Source organism: Rhinolophus ferrumequinum, chromosome 13, assembly GCF_004115265.2.
Source record: "Rhinolophus ferrumequinum isolate MPI-CBG mRhiFer1 chromosome 13, mRhiFer1_v1.p, whole genome shotgun sequence".
Taxonomy (NCBI): Eukaryota; Metazoa; Chordata; class Mammalia; order Chiroptera; family Rhinolophidae; genus Rhinolophus; species Rhinolophus ferrumequinum.
Genome location: NC_046296.1, coordinates 51,815,931 through 51,836,391, shown reverse-complemented (window position 1 = coordinate 51,836,391; position 20,461 = coordinate 51,815,931). Strand labels below are relative to the sequence as shown.

The 20,461-nt window shown below is 48.7% G+C and overlaps 1 protein-coding gene across 1 annotated transcript in view; it reads right to left on the bottom strand.

Annotated features, from left to right (window-relative positions):
- ALK (ALK receptor tyrosine kinase) overlaps positions 1-20,461 on the bottom strand; it is a 646,243-nt gene that overhangs the window by 96,080 nt on the left and 529,702 nt on the right. The window contains exons 6-8 of the mRNA XM_033125413.1: positions 10,492-10,623; positions 3,002-3,133; positions 561-661 (exon numbers count right to left, since the gene is read on the bottom strand). Coding sequence (XP_032981304.1) covers positions 561-661; positions 3,002-3,133; positions 10,492-10,623 — 365 coding nt within the window. The remainder of the gene's footprint in view (positions 1-560; positions 662-3,001; positions 3,134-10,491; positions 10,624-20,461) is intronic.

Genomic DNA, 20,461 nt, shown 5'->3' with positions numbered 1-20,461 from the left:
TACCATGTGCGAGGCGCCACGGTGGGGGATGCAGAGAAGCCCGGGCACGGCCGGCTCTCCCAGAGTGGAGTCTGACTCTCGGCTAACGTCTTCTTTCTCCTCCCGTTCTCCTTCCGAGTGTTCACACAGGGTGCCAGGCACTGTTGGCTAACCACTGCAGTGCTTCCTTGGTGCCAGGGGCTGTGATCAGCCCTTTCCATATACTACGAACCTATTTAATCCTCACCTCTGTGAGGTAGTCACTCTTATTGCCTCCACTTTCCAGGTGAGGAAACAGAGGCCCTGAGAGGTTATTCATTACACAAACAGACTGTACAGCCAGTCAAGGTTGCAACCTGGCTTGGACTCAGGTAGTTGATTCCAGGGGCCACGTTGGGGTCTAAGCACACTTCTTGGTCCCTAGAGAATACGACATGGCACAAAGGGCCCCACTGTCCTCCCTCCAGGAGAACAACCAGCCTCACCAGCCAGGCTACTTGGCTCATCTGGTTGAGTTCGTGTGGAAGTGCCGAGGTGCAAGGTGGGAGAAGTCAGAGAACTAGAGGAACACTGAGACTTGCCTCGCATGGAGAATTCTTCATCGGTGCAGGAAATGTAGCGCTGGTCACCATAGCACTTTCCGACGCAGGGACCTCAGTGGTGTTGAGCAACAGGGCGTGGCCTGGGGCAGAGAGAAAACGAGTAAAAAATGTACAGTCGTCCTGCACTGAAGGTCCCTGGGGGGCAGAGTAAAGAGTGCAGGGTTAATGGCAAAAATCTTCTCTAGCCTCAGGACGTCTTTGAGGTCATGGCTTTCTGCTACCTCCAATGGACGACATAGCCTACTGTCCCTGTCAACAAAGCTTGGCTCATTCCAAACGGCCTGTTATGTCCGAGCACCGTACACCCGTGTTACTGCATCTCTGTTTTCCCAAAGTCACCAGCTGTAGCCCATCGCCCAGGAGCAGCCTGAGCCACCGGTCTTCCCTGGCCCCACTGCTCCTCGTTTCCAGTCATGCCAGTGCTTTGCCCACCGATGGTCTCTGCAACCTTCACTCTTTTCTCCCCTTCTGGAGCCCAGGTCATCCTGTGCTGCAGGCCCTGACCAGGAAGCGCTCATTTCTTGTGTTTCCTAAGCACAGACCTGCCTGAAAACTTGGGAGAACCTGAGTTCCAACCCCACGTGGTGGTGGAAGAAGCATCTGTAAACCACCAGGAACTGCAGGCATTTTGTAGATGGTCAGTGCCATGGACACGGGTGCCAGAGCGAGCCCACAACTTTTTAGACGCCCCACAGAACCCCAAGCAGGACTTTAGTCATTCATTTCTACTTTTCTCTACCTCTTAGCAAAATCTGTTACTGAGTTACTACCAAGTAACAAAGTCAGTGGGGTCTGGAGCAGAGTAACCAGGATGGGCCTGAAATCTTAGAAAGCAAGCCGCCCATCCTTGAGGCAGAATCAAGGAGCTGGGGTTACGTGACTGGGGAGAGAAAGGACCTCATAGGGCGTGTGGGTCATGGTGGTTGTCTTCAAATATCCAAGCTCTGTGGGAGAGGCTGTAGCTTCGTTCTATGGGGCTCCAGGAAACGGAAACCATGGTCCATGAGTAGAACTTACAGATGGTGGAGCTTATCTCCGGTAAGGAAAACTGGTCTGCGATTCAGAACAAGCAGCGGAATGGGCAGCTTTCGGAGGCATTAGAGATCTTTGACAGGCGCTGGACATTTATTCACTGTGGGTGCTGTCGGGGAACTATTGAACTGAGAGCAGAGCTGTGAAGATCATGTCTAGCTCTGAGCTCCGTTTCTGTCCTCTGCCCCCACAGACAGGGTGCTGAGGACGAAGCAGCGTGGGGAGGAGGCGGGGAGGAGAAGCAGGAGCTCTCAGGCCTCCACGCCTGCTGAGGGGCCCTGCAGAACTCTCCGTGGCTGCAGTCACTCAGCTTTCTTCCTCGTGGGGCCCACAGCCAACTCACTCAGACGCAGCCAGCTCTGAGGACCAGGGACAGAACTGCATGGGCTCTGGCACCCTCAGGGGTTGTTGTCTGGATGTTGCCTGCTTTCGTTCTTCCATAATAATAATAGTAGTTACTAATTCTTCAAAGAATCCATAGAATGTGTGATCTTTGGGAAAGACAGGGACTTTGGTATGAGGGTGTCTAGCTCCACAAAGAGCACGCAAATGCAGGGGAGGACAGAAGGAGGGAGACCCGCCCCCCAGCCCCATCCTGTGGAGAGGTGGGCCCCTGGGCCTGCCCAGATCTAACCACAGGTACTGCCCAAGGCCAGGCCCAAGGCTAGATGGCTGGGTCTTTCCCCGTGGAGCAGCCTGACTCGTGAAGCTGTGCTGGCCTCACAGACCTGCTCTGACCCAATGCCAGGGCCGGTGTCTCCAGGTGTGGGGTCAGAGATGGTGGGCGGCCATCTCTTTGGTGTGTGGAGGCCCTTTGCCCCTCTGGCAGTCAAGCTGGGGCATGAGAGGATGGGCTGTGGTGCAGAGAGGGAGGGAGTTGCCAGTTTAAGCTGGATGTGGAGGTAAAGGTATGGCTGAGGAGGCGGGGCCGCCGTGAACGGACCAGCTGTGGGGCAAGGTTCCCAGAGCACAGCCTCGAGGCAAGTGACACAGGCCTCCCTGTGCCTCAGCCTCCCCAGTCATAAAGAGGGCTACGATTTTCCTTACCTCTCAACGAGTTATGGGCCTGACACATAGTAGGACTCAACAAATACTTGTTGAATGAATGGATTATTATTGTTGCTGTTATTCTTATCTTTCAGATAATCCTTCACCAAGGTTCTCATTTTAAGGAACAAAAGGTGACACCGACATGGGCATGATTTAATCACTCTAAGTCCCAGGCAGATCTGAAGAGGAAACTGTGTGGGAGCACCCCACGGCAAGCTTTGGGCAGCCACCTGGCCTTGCCCTGCAGGTGGGCCGAGGTCCAGCTGCTCTTGGGTGGTGCCTTAAGTCTCTCGTCTGGCCAGGTGGGCACCAGGGGGAAGGGAGGAGAGTGGCAGTACCTTGGTGGTTCTGGAACCGGGCCTCCTTGAGGGTCTTGACCTGCCACTGGGGCGTGTGGGGTGAGAGTGTACCTTGGGTCCAGCCACAGAAGCCATCCTCGAAATTGCAGTAAAAACCCGTAGGAAGTTTACCTGCAGGGAGAGCACAGGGACACCGTCATTTCCAGGATGGCTACAGGCAAAATATGCCAAAGTCACGTAAAATTAGCCACGTGTGACTGAATTATCTTCATTAATAACAGCTCCCAGCCAGACTCTTGAAGTCTAATGATACTGAGAAGAATGAAAGGAAGCCCCAATCCCTACCTTGTGCCTGCGATAGCTTATGATTTTCTGATCTTGAGAAAATAAAATAGTTATAATAATAATAATAACTCCATAGCAATGGGTATTATTGACCTAGTTTTATATATAACAAAGCAGAGGCTCAGAAATGTTAAGCAACGTGACCAAGGTCACATAACCATCGGGTAACCCAGCGGGGACTTGAACCGTTCTTGCCCTTCTCGATTCTGTGCTCTTTCCACTGACCCATGAATGTGACTCCAGGAGACGTCAACGTGTAACTCCCCAGATCCCATTTCTAACGGCTGACCCAATGACAAGAGGGTGGCAGTAGCAGTGACGGTGTTGGCCAGGAGTTGGTGGGTCTCCCTCAAATGAGCCCTGTCTGGAAGGACACACAGTGCCCCGAACATTCTGTTTGCCCCCTTTACTTCCCACTCCCCTTGCAGTTAAGTGAAGTCACACGAGCCGTTCTGGCCAATGAAATGTGAGTGGCAGTGACGTGCGTCTCTTCTGGACTGAGGCTGTGGAAAGCCCTTGTGCGATTCTTCAGTCTCTCTCTCCCCCTGCTGAAGCGGCCAAGGAGAGCTCTCCTTGCTGGGGATGCTGCTGTGTGACGGTGGAACCCCTGCCAGTCTGTGTCCCTGAGAGATCCTGTGGAGCAGAGGCCCCTCCTACCCAACCCTTGGTGGACAGGGACCATAAAAGTGATGTTAGGCCCCTGAAACTGGCGATGGTTTATTACTGCAGCATAACCTTGCCTATCCTGACCAAGCAATCCCAGTCACGGGGGCCTCTTTATATCATCTGTTGGCTCAGCTTAAAGGACCCCGTTATCCTTTTCTCTGCATCTGAGTGACCTCAGGTCCTGTGGAAGAGGCGACAGTCAGCTTTATAGACCATATATTTCCCTGCTGCCCACAGAGGGCGGAGGAAAAGAAACGAGGGTTAGAGAGAGCTCACGGTCCACGTTCTCCAGCTTGCTCATAGAATGGCTGAAGGAAGGCTCCCCGCCCTGAGTGGGCCGTTCCAGGCTATTGAGATTGCGCCCAACAGCGTTGGGCCAGGCTGGAGAGGAGCAGCAGGGCTGTGTCTGCACAGGGGAAAGGCACTCTGGCTGGACTCCCTGCTCTTGGTGTCCTTCCTCTGTCTCGGGCTTCTTGGGAGCAGCAGGCTAACAAAGAGGGCCCTAACGCTTCCTGGCTGTGACAGCACCTTAGTGAATTATTATGCATTTCCCCCTGATTCTCTGTGCATTTCACACAGAGGAAGAATTATAAATTAAAACAGGCTGTCACTGACTTTGAGCATCTCTTCCCATTTATACCCCCCTGAAGAAATCATTTTCCCTCCAGCCCTGCATGTTCCTCTGATTAAAAATCCAAAAGCTAAGGAGATCTTTCTGTTTTATTTTTTATGCCCCCCTCAAGGGATCCCACATCCACTTCTTCTGCAAAAACTAACTGGTGACCTTCCAGGAAGTGTCCTTTACAAACGTGCTCTAACCGGGGACCACAATGGAAGATTCCAGCAGGCGATGAGTCCTGGTAGAAGGAGGCAGGGCTATGCGAGGGCCTGCACAGCATACCACTCCATCTTTACCCTTTCAGGAGGTGGAGGCAGAGCAGTTATCTTGACTTATGGGTGTTGGGGTCTCTAAAGTCCTGGAATCGGACACCTGGCCTCTAGTCCCAGCCTCACCACTTCCTGCTATATGACCTTAGGCAAGTCACTTCCTTTCTCAGAGCCTCAGCTCCCTCATCTGTAAAATGGGGTAATATTAGTATCTCTTTCACAGGGCTGTTTTGAGGAGAAAGTAAGGGACGGAGTGTGGAAACTTTTTGTAAACAGTTGAGCAAATATAGAATGGTGGTGGCATTATTAATTATCCTTGACGCCTGGGAGGGGGACTCATCAGGGGATGTGCTGAAACAGACAACACCGCTCTGGGGGCACAGACAGGTCCCTGAGCTGCCTCTCTGGAAATGCTTGTGGTAGCTCTGCCTACGCCTTCCACCTGGACAGGAATAAAGAGAGCCATTGGCATTCTGCACCTTCTGGGAAGCCCATCTTTGTTGTAGCTTGGCATAGTTTCCAGGGTGAGCTGGAAGTACTTTACTTTTGGCTGATTCCATAAAGGGACAGGAGGTAGGCAAAATAGGTCAATGGGCAATTTATGGGATAATTAAAACCTTGAAGGGCGGGAGGGGGTGACGAGAGGATTTCTACCGCTGCAAGCACATCAGGGCATGTGCTCAGCGAGAGGCCAGTCCTGAGGAAGCTGGTGGGTGTGGGCATCAGAACAAAGACACTTGGTGGATTTGGTCAGGTTTGGGAAATTGCCACTCAGGCCAAGTGCTGAGCACAGTGTCGGCACACAGGGTTGGGTCTAATGTCACCTCCTCCTTGGACCATCCCTTTCTCCTCTCATTCACCCCGAGTACCTGTGCAGTGCTTGGTACACTGTAGGATTTCAATACTTAGGTGCTGGATGAAATGGGAGTGGGTTCAGTCCTCTAATCCCTTACCACTCAAAATATGGTCCAGGGACCAGCCATATCTGCGTCAGCTGTGAAACTGCTAGAAGTGTGGAATCTCAGGACCCCCACTCCACCCCCTCCCTATTGAATCAGAATATGCATTTTTAACCATCTCCAGGTGCTTCCTCATGTCTGAGAAGCGCTGCTCTACCTGACCCTCTCCTTGGGCTGTAGCCAGGTATTTCACTGGCTAGATGGCCAAATTGGGCTGTGTGTGGGTCAATCAATCTGGTAACATTTGGCAATTATGACAACTGATTCCACTCTAAGAGAGACAAATTGGCAGAGTCACAGAGATGTGACCTCAGCAACAGCTGCGGGAGCTGCCAAGTATAAACTCCAGGCCAAATGACACCACTTCTTTTTCTTCCTCTGTGACAACTCTGTTAACATTTTTGATAAATATGTGTTATACATTTCCTTGAAAATATTGAGTCATGGGAAAAAAATGTTAGAAGAAATACATCAAAATATTATGGTTATCTCTGAATGTCTGAGAGGGAGGATTATGGGCGATAGTTATTTTCTCCTGTGTACTTTTCTAGAGTTTTCAAGTATTTTACAACCAACATGTTTTATTTTACAATAAAGAAACTTTTAAAAAACTGTTTTTGCCTGGCAGGAAAAGTGTCCCCACAAAACAGATAAGATTATTGAGTACATGGAGGGGAAGTGAGTTGTCTGTTATACCCCGTTAGTCAAGGACCCATCCAGGGGATGAAGTGGGGACACCTCACCCTTTTTTGGGGAGCCACATTACAAGGAGACCATTGCTCAACACACAGGGAGCCCCAAAGACACCCTTTTGATAGGTTATAGCATCCTGGACTGTCTTATTTAGATTGGCAATGTTTGACTGGCAAAAGGGCAGGCCAATGGCATGTGGTTTGGAGGACAGAATGTGAATGGACACGTTCGGGATGAATGGAGATGAGCAAAGGCAATGCCACCCCCTCCATTTCAGGTCCGCCACTCATCCCGGACAGAAATATTGCTCAGGGTTGACACTGATAATCTGAATAAAGCTCTAGTGTGTAAGTGTGTAGAATTCCTTCTGGGGAAAACGTGGGAAGTTGAGGCTGAGAGTTGATGGGATACACCCCACTTTTCTTTCCAAATTCCAACCACGGCAGGGCTTGGTTGACTTCACTGGACCAAGATTTGTGACCCTGTGACCCTTGTGGGGGTTCCTTAGAAGACCTGGACATCCCCAACAGGGTTGGGGGTGAGCATCTCCTCGAAAAAAACAATCTGATATGTTCCAGACTCCCTCAGAAGGACCAGGTGCGGTCCAGAGCATTGTCCTAAACGCATGGACACATCAGTGGGAATCGTGTTTCAATTCATATTTCAGATAAGGAAACTGAGGCCCAGAGGTAGGGATGAATGATCTGACCTCCTCCCTCCAGCCCCTCTCCCAGGAAGGGGTTGGCAGAGCCCTGCACCTTCCCTGACTTTTCCTGGCCCCTTCTTCCTGGATGGACATGTAGCTGGGGTTGTGCTTGGCACAACTGACTGCTGGAAACTCATAGACCGAATGAGTCTGGCTCGTAGTGGTTCAGAGCGTGGGCTTTGGAGTCAGACTGAGTCTGAATCACTGCGCAGCCACTGGCTAACAGTCTCCGTATGAGCTTCAGGTGCCTCATCTCTAAGATGGGTATCACAGCATCACACAGGATTGTTGAGAAGATTCAGTAAGTTACATGAAAAGTGTTTGGAGCTGCTCCTGGCACAGACTAACTGCTCAATAAATGTTAGCTATTGTTGTTGTTATTATTATTATTCTTGTCGTCATTATTGTTGTTACCTTCAAGGCGATCCAGAATCGACAACAGTCAATGTGATAGAGAAAAACACCCAAAATTTCAGAAAGAATGAGGCACACAAATAAGGGAAAGCGTGTTCGCTCAGAGTGCTGCTAAGATCAGAGTGGAAAAAGATCAAAATAACCTTCCTTCTGAATTTCTAGCAACCGATTTCTATGGCAAAAAACTCAGTGTGGGTATTCTCCAGTGTGGAGCTGTCATTCTGACAGCTGGTCAGAGCAGCTTTTCAAGTGTGGCTGAAAAGGCCACAGGGCCCAGGCGCCTGCCCTCTGGACTGGAGCCAGGTTTGCCTCAAGCTTGGAGTTGGCCCTGGAAACCCCTCAATGGCAAGCCCCAGAACAGGAAAGTGCCCCGAGCCCACAGTAATGGGCTGGATCCTACAGGCTCAATGCTCTAATCATGACTCTGTTCCTGATGTGCTGTGTGACCCTGAACAAATCAATTACCTTCTCTGTGCTTTCATTTTCCCAATTGTAAATCAGAGCATGCCCTGCCTGACCTGTGTCCCTGCTGGGAGGTGGGTACCAGCACACTCTAAAAAGACAAAAGCAAAATTACACAGCTCAGAAGCACTGCTGGAAATACTGCAGAGACAAATAACTAGAGAGAAACACATAAGCCTCTGCCCAGGGCAACGTGGGCAGGTTGGCTTCATTTTGGTGCCCTTGTACAGTGAGAGCTCTGTGAGAAAGACCAGGAGCCCAACAGTGTGGGACAAAGAAAATGCTTACCTGCAACTCTTTACTGAGTTTTATCTAAACAACCACAATTCCACCATTATTGGAAAACTTCACCGGTAAGTTTTATATAAAAAGGGAGTTTTTTCAAATTGAAAAATGGATTTTTTTATTGCTTCATTTAAAAGAGAATAAATAAAACTGCTTTTTCCCTCTAAGGGGAAATCTGTCCTCCAGATGACCTGGGAAACACTGTGAACTTTTTAAAGCTACTTTGCAGGCCACAGCGTCCTGGGGCTCACGTCCCGGAGAGCTGAGGCATTTGCTCCTGGGTCTGGGCCCCAAAGCACCCCAGGCACATGCGTCTGCATCCTTCCCAGCCGGGTTCTTGGGATGGATTTTCAGCACCTTGAAGGCAGGTGTTATTCCTCTCTGTTCCAGGATCGAGCATATTTTCCAGTTCACATTATATATGGGTTATGTGTTCTAGTTTCCCTGACAAAAATGTAAAACCCTCTAGAGTGTGTACCCCTGGCCAGGCAGCTACTCAGAAAACTGTTCGAGTGGAGTGGGCACTGGCTGAGGGTCTAACTGCCGCTAATTCCCGGGGAGACCTCAGCAATTTGTTTTCCTTCATGGAGCCCACGAGTCCCAACGCATTGATTCTTTGTAATGAACAGAGCCATGAGCACCTATGCTATGCCAGGAACCACCTGAGATATTGGTACGGGGAAGAGTGCCAGACCCAATATGCCCACAGGGAGGGAGAGAGACATGAAAACCACCTCTGTGAAAGGTAATAGATGTGCCCCACGAGGATTGCTAAAACAGGAAGACAGGTAATAAGAAATGTTGACGACGATGTGGAGAAATGAGAACGCTTATGCATGACTGGTGGGAAGATAAGGGAACTACCAAGCTGTGTTCTAGTCACTCTGGCAGTTCCTCAAAATGTTAAATATAGAGTTACCATATGACCCAGAAATTCCACTTCTAGGTATACACCCAAGAGGAATGAAAACATCTGTCCACACAAAACTCGTACATGAATGTTCACCCCGGCATAATTCATAATAGTCAAAAAGTAGAAACAACCGACATGGCCATCGATGGATGAATGGATAAACAAAATGTAGCGTATCCTTGCAATGAAATATTATTTGGCAATAAAAAAGCCATGAAGGACAAGCTCCGACATTATGGCCCTTGAAAACATTATGTTAAGGGAAAGAAGTTAATCACAAACAAACCACACATTGTGCGATTCCATTTATACGAAATGCCCAGAACAGGCAAATCTATAGGAACAGAAAGCAGGTTGCGTAGGGCTAGAGGCAGGTGGCGGTCGGGGAGGGGAGTTGGAGGAAAATCGGGAAAGATTGCCAGGGGTTTCTTCGTGGAGCGATAAAGATGTTCTAAAACTAGATTGTGGTGATGGGTGCCCACCCCGGTGACTACATTGAAAAAACACTGAATTGTACACTTTATATGGTTGAATTGTGCAGTATATGAACGAGAGCTCAAAAAAAAGCTGTTAAAAAGAATGGATGTTCTGGTGGATGATGGATACACTGAGCTGGAGGAGGGGACCAAAGGAAGAAGAACCAACTGCACTTGGGGGGGATGGGCAGAGGAGGCTTCCCAGAAGAATCGACTCTTGGGGTGAGTCTCAAAGGAGCAGAGGTGACTGGAGAAGGGGAAGGGCAAGGGACACCATACGAGCACAGTCAGAGGCGTGAGGGAGCCGAGATGCGGTTTGCTATGGCTGGAGCTGGGGTACATGGAAGATTGGGAGGATGGGAGAGTCAGGTGGGTGATGAAAGACAGGCTTGAAAAGTGAGGGAATCTGGGCCTAGAGGGCTGCTCATGTCACATTAGAGTTGGGCTTTAGCCTGAATAATTTCTCTGTGCATGAGGATACTGAGAGCATAACTTACAAGACCTGTTTTGGTTCTTAACTTACACGCTCTTTCTGGACCACAGATCTTAGCTCTGTCTCTTGAAGACTGTGTAGCTTTGGAAAGTTGCCACTGAGAGGAGACACAAGTGGCACTGGGTGTAAGGGAGGTTGTCCAAATCCGAGTGCCTGGGTGACGGGCACCGGAGGGGGATGTGGGCTTGGTCTGGGCTGAGGCGGGAGGGGACAGACCCCATCTACTCACTGCACAGCTGGCCCTCATCTTCTCCCTGGGCGCAGTCCCGGTGGAAGTCACAGGCCTGCCCGAGCTGGAGGACTGTCCCATTCCAGCAGGTGAAGGAACTCTGCAAGGCCATCTTGGATCCCGGGGAAGTTCCTGGAGACACACAGAGAAACATGCCCCTGGTCAGTTTGGGTGGTCCCGTCGGAAGGTTCAGGGAGAGCATCACTCCGTCCTGCTGTTCACATCCCAAGGCCTGATGGAGACACCAGCATCTCAATCTGGCCACAACCAGGGCCAACACCAGGAGGCTGAGAGGAAGTCAAAACACTAACTTCCCTCACCGCCGCCCCCCACCCACTGCGGGGGTGCAGGGGTTCTCATTTTCTAGCGATGGTGAGTAGTAGAGTGGACGAGGTTTGGTCCACGTTTCCCCCAACACTCTGGGGGAACTCATGGGTCCTCAAACCGTGGCTTTAGTGTGTCAGGTAGACAGCCTGCAGGTGGGGTCTCACGTGCACATAGACAGATCTATCCTCAAGGTCACATCTGGAGTAGCAAGGGAATATCTGGCCCAGTGTATCTCCCCCATGCTTGACTCCAGATTCCACCACTGGAGTGAGTCTTGAAACATGCAGCACTTTGGGTCGTGGAACAGGAAAAGCACCAGTGTGAGAGGCCAGGCCTGGACCATCCTCCATGACTGGCTGTGTGATGCTGACACACCAGGTGTGTGTCTCTGCCTGACTAGCCCCCTGTCTTTCCATGCTTAAAAGGAGAGTTTTAATGATATTTCTAAGGTCTGTTCCAGTTCTGAAATTCTAGATAAATCGGATTAGCCAGTGGAGGAAGGGAGAGGGCAAGAGTTTATAATGAACCTGTTAGCAGTTACTCATTCCTGTATCCACAACAATGCATCATGGTAATTAATTAACTGTGATCCCAGAGAGCCAGGTGCAAGGAGGAGAAGGCTGGCCTGGCCTAGCCTGTCCTACTGAATGGGCATTTTGCCCAGAGACCACCTAGCAAGGACCTGGCTGGTGCTTCTGACAGCACCTCCTGTCACTCAGCTTTTGGCTGGTGTGGGAGGGGGAGCTTTTAGCCCCTGTGGAGATGAACAGGCAGGGCCCACCCCACGTATGGCTGCTTTGCACCCTGTCCCTTTTTCTAGCTCCATCCGCATGGCCCCTGCTGCCTCAGCAGGATCCCCACCCCCAGGCCACCTGCCTGGGTGGTAGAGAGGATGAACCAGAACTCCCACTTTGTCAGGTCCCACAGCTTCTCCGAGCCTCATGTCAGGGGTGGGCTCCTTCAACTCTGGCTGTGAAATTAGACTTGCATTTATTAAATTTTATTTTCATAAAACCTCCCAGATCAGTGTGATGTGGGACTCTCTAAGTCAGATGATTTTTAATACCTAAAAATCCATGAATTTCTGGTTCGGTGAACTATTTCCAAAAGCACGGACATTCCCATCAAGTTCAGCCTGTTTACTTCTAGAATCCCTCTGTGTACCTCAGCACATCGGGCTCTGTAAAGAAGCTGGGCAAGTCTTAGCAGTGCCCATTTCCTGCGTGGGGGACTGAGTCAGAGAGGTTCAATGACTTGCCTAAGGTCACACGCCTGGTAAATGGGATTCAGACCGAGTCTGTCAAGACTGCAAAGCTGCTCTCTCCATCTCTTGGAAGGGGAATGCTGGAGGTGCCTTGGGCTGTCTTTTCCACACTAGTCTAGGTAAGACTCAATTTGTCAACTGATGGATGATGGCTACCTGGCATTGTAAGACGGGCTTCCAGCCTAGCTCGGCATTCTGGATAACTCCTGGATATGGGAAACACAGCCCTGCTTCCTTCAGGGAATCACATTCAAGTTCTTCCACCTGCTCTTCAAGGGCCTTTGTGATCTGGACCCAAATTTCCTATCCTGTCTCACCTATCTGTCTCTCCCCACGAGCTCTGTGCTTTAGACTCATCTGGTGTTTGTTCTATGCAGCCTGGCTGTAGAACCAGCTCTAGTTCCCATCTTCTTCACCAAGTTGTTTGAGCCTCTGTCCCCCTCTGCTCTGGCCACTCCCTGCACTCTATGGGTATCCACAAGAAGCCTGCACAGTAGGTGACCTACCCATGGCTGGCTGAACAATGGACCCACACAGAGACCCACGTCCTAATCCCCCAAACCTGCGGATATGTAACTTTATGTGGGAAAAGGCCCTTTGCTAATATGGTTAAGTTAAGGACCTGTAGACGGAGAGATTATTCTGGATTATCCAGGTGTAACCACAAGGTTCTTATAAAGATGGAAAGAACGTCAAAGTAAGAAGCAGGAGAGGTGATGATGGCAGCAAGAGTTTGACGTACCGCGAGGAAGGAGTAATGTGAGGAAGCCAAGGAACGCAGGAAGCTGCTAGAAGTTGGAAAAGGCAAGGATGTGGACTCTCCCTTAGAGCTTCCAGAAGGAGCCAGCCCTGCTGACAACATGACTTTGGCCTGAAACAGATTTTGGACTTCGGCCCTTCAGAGCTCTAAGAGAACAATTTCGTGTTGTTTTAAGCCACCAGGCTTGTGGTAGCTTGTTAGAGCAGCAACAGGAAACTACCACACCATGTAAACCTGGCTCCAGCTGCAATGGCAGACTAAGTCAGCCGGGGTCTCGGTCGTTTGTAACCCAGAAACTTTACATCAACTGCTCAGTGGCTAGATTTCTGTGGTTCCCTGGTCACCTCTGCCCCTTTCTTCCTCACACAGAAGGAAAAATGCTACCCCTTTCCATCCCTGGCCTCAAGACAGACTAAGCCAACGTGTTCTCCAAATCCCTTATTGATTCCAAGTGCCAGGAGACTCACAATTAGTCAGTCACGTCCTGTTGGAAGCTGGGGAATAAAATGCTGCTCAGATGCTGGTGCTGGTCCTCGGATGGCACACTCCTCCCCCGGCAGAGGGCGGCCTCCCTGAAGGGAGGACTCAGGGGCTTTGCTGGGGGTGGTTGTGGACTTGGTCCCAGGAAACAAGATCACAGCAAGGATACCTGGATTCATCTATGTTGTATCTGCCACCCGCCAAACACAGCGCCAGCACTTTACCTGACTGTTCACTAAACTTTATAACCACCAGGACAGGGCGGCTTTTTTATTTCCACTCAATAGGGGGACATTCCCGATTAAGTGAGGGTGAAGGGTGGTGGCTGTGAGGGCCGGACAGGTGCGTGACCTTAGCTGGCGGGCCCTGCCTGCCCAGTGACACTGCCTGTCCTCTCTGCCCCTCTTTCAGGGGAAAGGTATTTAGGATAATAAGAAAAATTGTTCACATTTGCTTGGTGGTTTCTAGTTCCCAAAGCATTTTTCTTATGCCTCATGTGGGATCATTAATTACGTACGGTTAGGGCCTTGTTTCCTTCGCTCCCAGGTCGACTGAAGAAAACATAAGCAAAATAAAAAACTTGTGATGTCTTCCTCAACCTATGCAACACATGTAAGTTGTGGTGTGTTTTATTCACACTTTATGATTAGGCCTTGTTTCTTTTAGTGTTTTCACGAACATGTTTCCACATGTTGCCACACACCAATGATTTGTCATTCCCTTAGAGTTCTTTTACTTTCCTTCTAAAAATAGATGCCTACCGTCTAAAGTTGGAAACCAGGGTAAAAATAAACAAAAGCAATGCCTAGAATCCCCTTATCTAGACGCCATCATTTTTAACATCTCAGAAGTTTTCTCTTTCGTTTTTTAGGCCTGTGCTTGAAACCTATATCATTTGACCAATGTCACCCCAATAAATTTAATCAAGATGAAAATAAATAACAGTGTGTATAGTTGTGTTATGTGCACATATGCCTTAAAATAATTAAGGTTATATCATGAGCTTGTCCAAAGGTTGAAAAATTCTCCAGAAGAATACTTTTTAATGGCTACAATACTTTGGGATACGTACAGTCATTTATTTAAACATTCTTCAATGATTGGATTGTTAGACTGTTTATAATAACATTTTGAAGAATATCTTTGAGCATAAACCTTTGCTTGCATTTCAGATTATTTTCATAGGATACATTCCCAGAAGTGGACTTACTGAATCAAAGGGTATAAACATTTTAAAGGCCCTTGATATATATTGTTAAATTACTTCCTAGAAGGTAATCCAATTTGCACTCTCACCAGCTGTGTTCATACATACATTGCCCTCTTACTACATGCTGGCCAACCCTGAATAGGACCATAGTTTTTACTTTTAACTAAAGGTATTTCCCTGCTGTTTTATTTTTGTATTTCTGTGGTAGTTAGTGAGGATGAATATTTTTTTCACGTTACTAGCTTTATTTTACTTTTACTTTGCCCATTTCCACTTGCCAATTTATCTATTAGGTTCTTCATGTTTTCATATGGAGTTGTATGAGATAGTGAATAGGGATGTGAAACTATTTATTATTCTATGTTTGACAATGTCCCCCAGTATTTTGTATGTATTTTCGTTCAGGTGATGATGTATCTTGATATACTGGAGTTTTAAGTTTGTACTAATCCAAGCCTATCCTGTTTTCCTGGGTGAGTTCTTTTTTCTCCTTTGCTTAAAGAGTTTGCTCCGCGTGGGAGTGGTGATATGTGGGTCACATTTCACAGTCTTTGAATTGCCTTCTTATTTGGGAACATTTTCCAGCATCACCTCATCTCTCAGTAATGGAGACCTAGACCTCACCACCTCATCCACAACACTTTTGTGCATCCTCCCATTCTCCCCGTCCAGACACTGTCCTTTCACTTGGACTTTTACAGCATAGTACTTCTTGCACTTAACATGGTGGACATTCTGCCTCATGTTATAACCAGCTGCTTGTATGCCTGTCTTCTTCACCAAACTGGAAGTGACTGGAAGGCAGGTATCGAATTTTCATGAGTCTACAGTAGTACCTTGCATTGAGATCTCCCCACCCCAATAGCTCCTATGTATCATTTATGGAAGGTTTTATTATACCCATTTTGTAGTTGAGAATACAAAGGCTTAGAGCGGTTACATGGCTTGCTGAGGGATTGGTGGAACCCCACATTCTTGACATTTTGTTCTTTATCCTTTGTACTGTGTTGCCTGTGAGGTCCTCCTAGGTGATGGGTGTCCTTAGGAGCCATGATAGTGGGTACAGAAGGGCAAGAAGTCGGCATCCCTGTCCTTCACCCCAAACCTTGACAAAGGAGGGGTCCAGCAGTGGGAGGTTAGTGCTGCTTTCACTCTCTCGATGCCCTAGAGTTTATCCCCAGCACCTCTCTTTTCTCAGCTAAAGCACAGTCAGAGCCCGAGAAGCAATCTCCTTCAGCTCTGCTTCTACCAGCTCCTCCCTGTCTCCTTTCCCTGGCTGGAGCCGTCCAGGCTCCCTGGCATTGCTTCCTCTGTACCACAGGAACTTTATGCTTGTGAGAGATTCAATTAGATGGAAACCTGGTACCCTGATCTATACTGCCAGTCCAAATGCAAAACTAATGAGGCGCAACAAAAAACAACTACTCTGTCTTCTCAAGTTCTTTTTTTATGGGGCCCATAAATTCCAAGGAGGGAAGGACCCTTGGTGAATGGTTTTAATCAAGGGCCTGAGTTTCTTAAACAGCAACCTCTCTGTGGCTGTGAAATGATTGTTCCAGCTTATGGAGTATGTTAACCTGAGGCCCTGGGAGGCCAAAGCCCTGCAGCCTCCGGAGCTGCGAGGAAGGGGCGGGGCTTGGACATGAGAAGCCAGCTCCCACTTCCTGCTGGCACTTCCTGATGCTTTCCACCCAAGGTGTCACTGAATCCTGGTAACCATTGTAATGCCAAATACCCTCATCACAGAAAGCTTGCTGTGATGCGTGGGCATCTTGTGTTAGTAAGGATCTTCTCTGTGGAAATTTATTTATCTTTGGAAAAGCAGTTATTCCCAGAATAATGATGTATGTCACTGGGGATAGTAAATTGTCATCATTTCTTACCTTTGTACAGCATTTTCATAGCTTACAATGTGCTAATCCTTCCTTGTTTGAATCTTATAAAAAAACTAGCAGCACAGTTATTATTCCCATTTGATTAATGAGAAAAGTGAGGATTCCAAAGACTCAATAATATGCTGAGAAATGCTTTTTAAACGGTAAGGCACTACAAAATGCAAACAGTTACTGCCAGGTGCTTGGCCTGTGGTCTCACAGCAAGTAAACGACAGGGAAAGGCCCAGCCCAGAACCTGGTCAGATGATTCCAGGTTCCTCTCACACAACTCGGATTAGATCACCTTCTGGAGAGGTGACTGCCCATGGGAGTCACCTGGGAAGTTAGAAATACTGTTGATCTTCAGGCCCCACCTGGATCAATGAAATAAGTGTCTCTGAAGGAGAGGCCCTTGGCATTGGTGGTTTGAAAAGCTCCCTGGGTGATTCTCCTGGGCACAGGGTTGAGAATCACTTCCTCAGAGGGCTGGAGGATCGATCCCTGAGTACCTATGTGTTTTGGGTGCGTCCTTTACGTAACTTCATGGGTCTCCACTGCCCCCTGGTACAAGGAGGGTGGGGCCTTAAATCCAACCTTTAAGACCACCATCCATTTGCGACATCTTGATTTTGGAGTTCTGGGCAATGGTTGTTGGTGGCTGTATTTTTTTCAGGGTGATGCGATATAGTTAGTGCCATCCTTAGTAAGGCTGACCATTGAATGACTCTCCCCTGAAACCTTCTGCCTTCTATGCATCTTGACTAAGCCACTCACCCGGCCAGCTTCTCATGGTTGCCTCATGCTGGCTTTTCCTGTCTTACTCATCTGTCATTTGCATCCTGGAACATGTCTCCTGAAACAGCATGCCACATTTCTTTGCCCATTTATCTCCTCTCCAATGCAGTAGAAATTAGTTCACATTTGCACCTGAGATACGTGTGGCCCAGGTCAGGTTACAGGAATCGCTGTTCCACACCAGGAGTGACTTATTGGGTTCACTTGCTGCGAATGAGCCTTTCCCCCTACTTGTGTATTCAAAGCAGAAACCCCGCACATTCCCCGCCTTCAATCATGTCTTGGAGATTTGATGCTACAAAATCTACACAACTCTCTTTACTCACATTCCTTTTTTAAATGACTGTCAAATTTTAGGTCAGTTAATTAATTTTTAATTAAGGTGATTTATGTGGCATTAAAAGAGGCACATTTGTATCAGCTTTTGGGCCGTCTCCCACCTGCTTGCTGTTGCCTAACCAATGACCCTCACTGAAGGTGGGAAAATTGAGTACTGCTTCAGTGAGAAGGGGGGTCTTCCTCTTAAATGAAAGACAAGGGGATATGGCATGTGGGAAGAGTCTGGCTTCTGGAGGGTGGGGAGGTCCAGAGTGGGGCTGAAGCTGGAGCCTAGGGTCTGGGCCAGGTTCCTACCTGCTGGTAGAAACTTAATGTTTCCCGGGACGAGGAGAATCAGGTACGCAAGGGCAAACAAGCCCAGAGCCATGAAGATGGATGGGGACGTGATGAAGATGGAGTCAAACAGCATGCACAGGCTAACAGCTGTTCCTACGGTGCTAATGGTGCTGCGAGGCCCGGGAAGCGTGTAAATCACGCCTGGCAGAGACCAGCCCTGTGGAGGGCTTCGGGCCTCATAAATTGCAGTGTGGACAACCTCATTAAACAGCTGGCATCTTGGGGTGCTACTCAAATATAAATGGGCGAGGAGAGGGCCTAGCTGTGGAGGGTTGCCAGTAGGGTTAGAAAGCACTGCGCTGGGAACGGAGAGAGCTAGTTGGAGGCCTAGCTCTGTTACAAGGCCTCTGGGGCCACCAGCAGGTCACTCCTCTCCTGGGTCTTAGTTTCCTTGCGTGTGGAACCTCTAAAGCCAGACATGCACGTTCCCCATGGGCTTAGGCTATTGCGTTGATGGTGTGTCCACAGGCTCCCTGCAACACACACAGGAACTTGGTAATCGTGCTGCTTTCTGGCCCCCTTGTACACCTACGGAGTCAGAATACCTGGCGGTAGAACCCTGGGGCCAGCATGCTCCGCAAGCTCCCTTGGTGGCGGTTGGGTACACCAACGTCTGAGAAGCTCTAGTGTTGGAGGAATAGGTGGATCTTCAGTTTCTCTTTCCCTTGGAAGAAGCCAAGCCTGCCAGCCCCACACACCCTGTCACTATGACAATTCCCTCCTGGCTGCAGGGTTCTCAGAGTTCCTTTCACACCTAGATTCTATTTCTGTTATTTCTTCAGCGGCCTAAGTTATCACTTTGTATTGATTGAGACTGCTCAGGTTTAGAACAAAATAATATTCCGTTCCAGTCCCCTCATCTGCTAGCTAGCGGTGAACTCTGACACAGTTCACAGGGTTCTTTCTTCTGTAAATCAGGGGTGATATCTAATTGATAGGATTTTGGTGAGGATAAAATGAAATTATACACATAAATAATATGTGGGGTTCTTGTGAGCTAATTTCAGAGAGTATCCCAAAGGGTTTGGGAGAATTGGCCATGGAGGGTGGGTGGGAAAGGATCAATAACGGGGTTGGACAGGCCAAATCTTGGGGACAAACAGCACCTTTGGGAATCCCTCACATCCCATCATAGAGGAGAGGATCCACAGGGCTAGACTCTGTCAGCAAAACGATGATAGACACAAACCCAATAGTGATTTGCAATACAGTAATAGCTGTGAATAATAATAGTTGCAATGATGAAATTTCAAGATTTTTTGTCTCTGGAGTCACCCCCGTCCTCCCCTCCCGCCTAACTCCCTCCCGGAGTTAGCTTTCTGAGCCCAGCTCCTTTTAGGCTCTAATCCTACTATAAACCTTTGCTGGCATCCATGGCATTCAATCCAAATAAAGACTTTGCACACCTGTCACAACCCCCATCCCCGGCTGTACTGTATCCTTTGCATCTTTAGCTAAACACTGTGACTTGCCATTTCCTGAACATGTGACCATCCCCACAGCCTTTGTCTAACCCGATTCTGTTGCTTAGAATCAGCTTCTCCATTTGAACAATTCCTCCTAATTCAGATGTCCCTTTCTCAAAGGCTCGTTCTTCTTCCTTTAAGGAAGACATGTGACTCCCTGTGGAGTGCCCTGGTAATCGCTACACACCTTTAACTGTGTGCTCACCTCACCCTGTTGTGCGATACGTCTGCATTGCTGGCTTCTCCCACTAAATTCTAAATTCTTTGAGGCAGGTGGTCCATCTTACTTATCTCCTAGAGATGCCTGGCACACAGCGAGCACTAATGAATGCATGGTGAAGGCGTGCAAAACAGATCACCAAGTTTAGGGAGAAGGGTGGGGAGAGGTGGAATTTCCTTGCATTCTGGAAATTGCTAATTCCTTTAGCTTATACCATAGAAATTCTCCCCACCTTCCCCTCCCACCCATTCCATTTAATGTTTGGATTAGTGAACAACTATATTCAGAGCTTCTGCTAAGCACCTGGCACTGGGGTTCAGGTAGTGAACAGAGGGTAACACGGATGATCTGGTTTGATAGATGGGTCCCATGAGTCCTCTCTGGGGAGGAGCTATTTGAGCTGATACTGAAGGAAAAGAGAGAGGCAACCATGTAAATAGCCTCTGGAGAAGCAGGCCCTACAACACTGGGGGTGAGGGCTGGGGATTGGGAAAAGAAACTTCTGATCTAGAAACAGAGCAGAGGCCAGGGAGGCTTAAGAGTGTCACTGAGTGTCGTGAGGGTTGTGAAAGGTGGCCAGGGAAGGAGGCAGAGGCCCAACAAGGCAGGACCTTGCAGGCTGTGGGAAGTTGTGTGGATTTTGCTTAAGGAGTTTAGACAAGAGACTGAATGCCATTTGATTAGTTTTATAAAAGATCATTCTGAGCCATTAAAGGAGCATGGATAAGAGAAGGCAATAGAAGTGGAAAAACCAGTTCGTAGGCTGTTTTAATCAACCAAGCAAGTGATGAAGCAGCTTGCACGAGGCTGGGGATAGTGGAGACGGAGAGAAGTGAGTTGTGTGAGGTGACCCTGGCAGGAGGGCTGACGGCCTGGAGGTGAGGGTGAGAGGCAGGGCG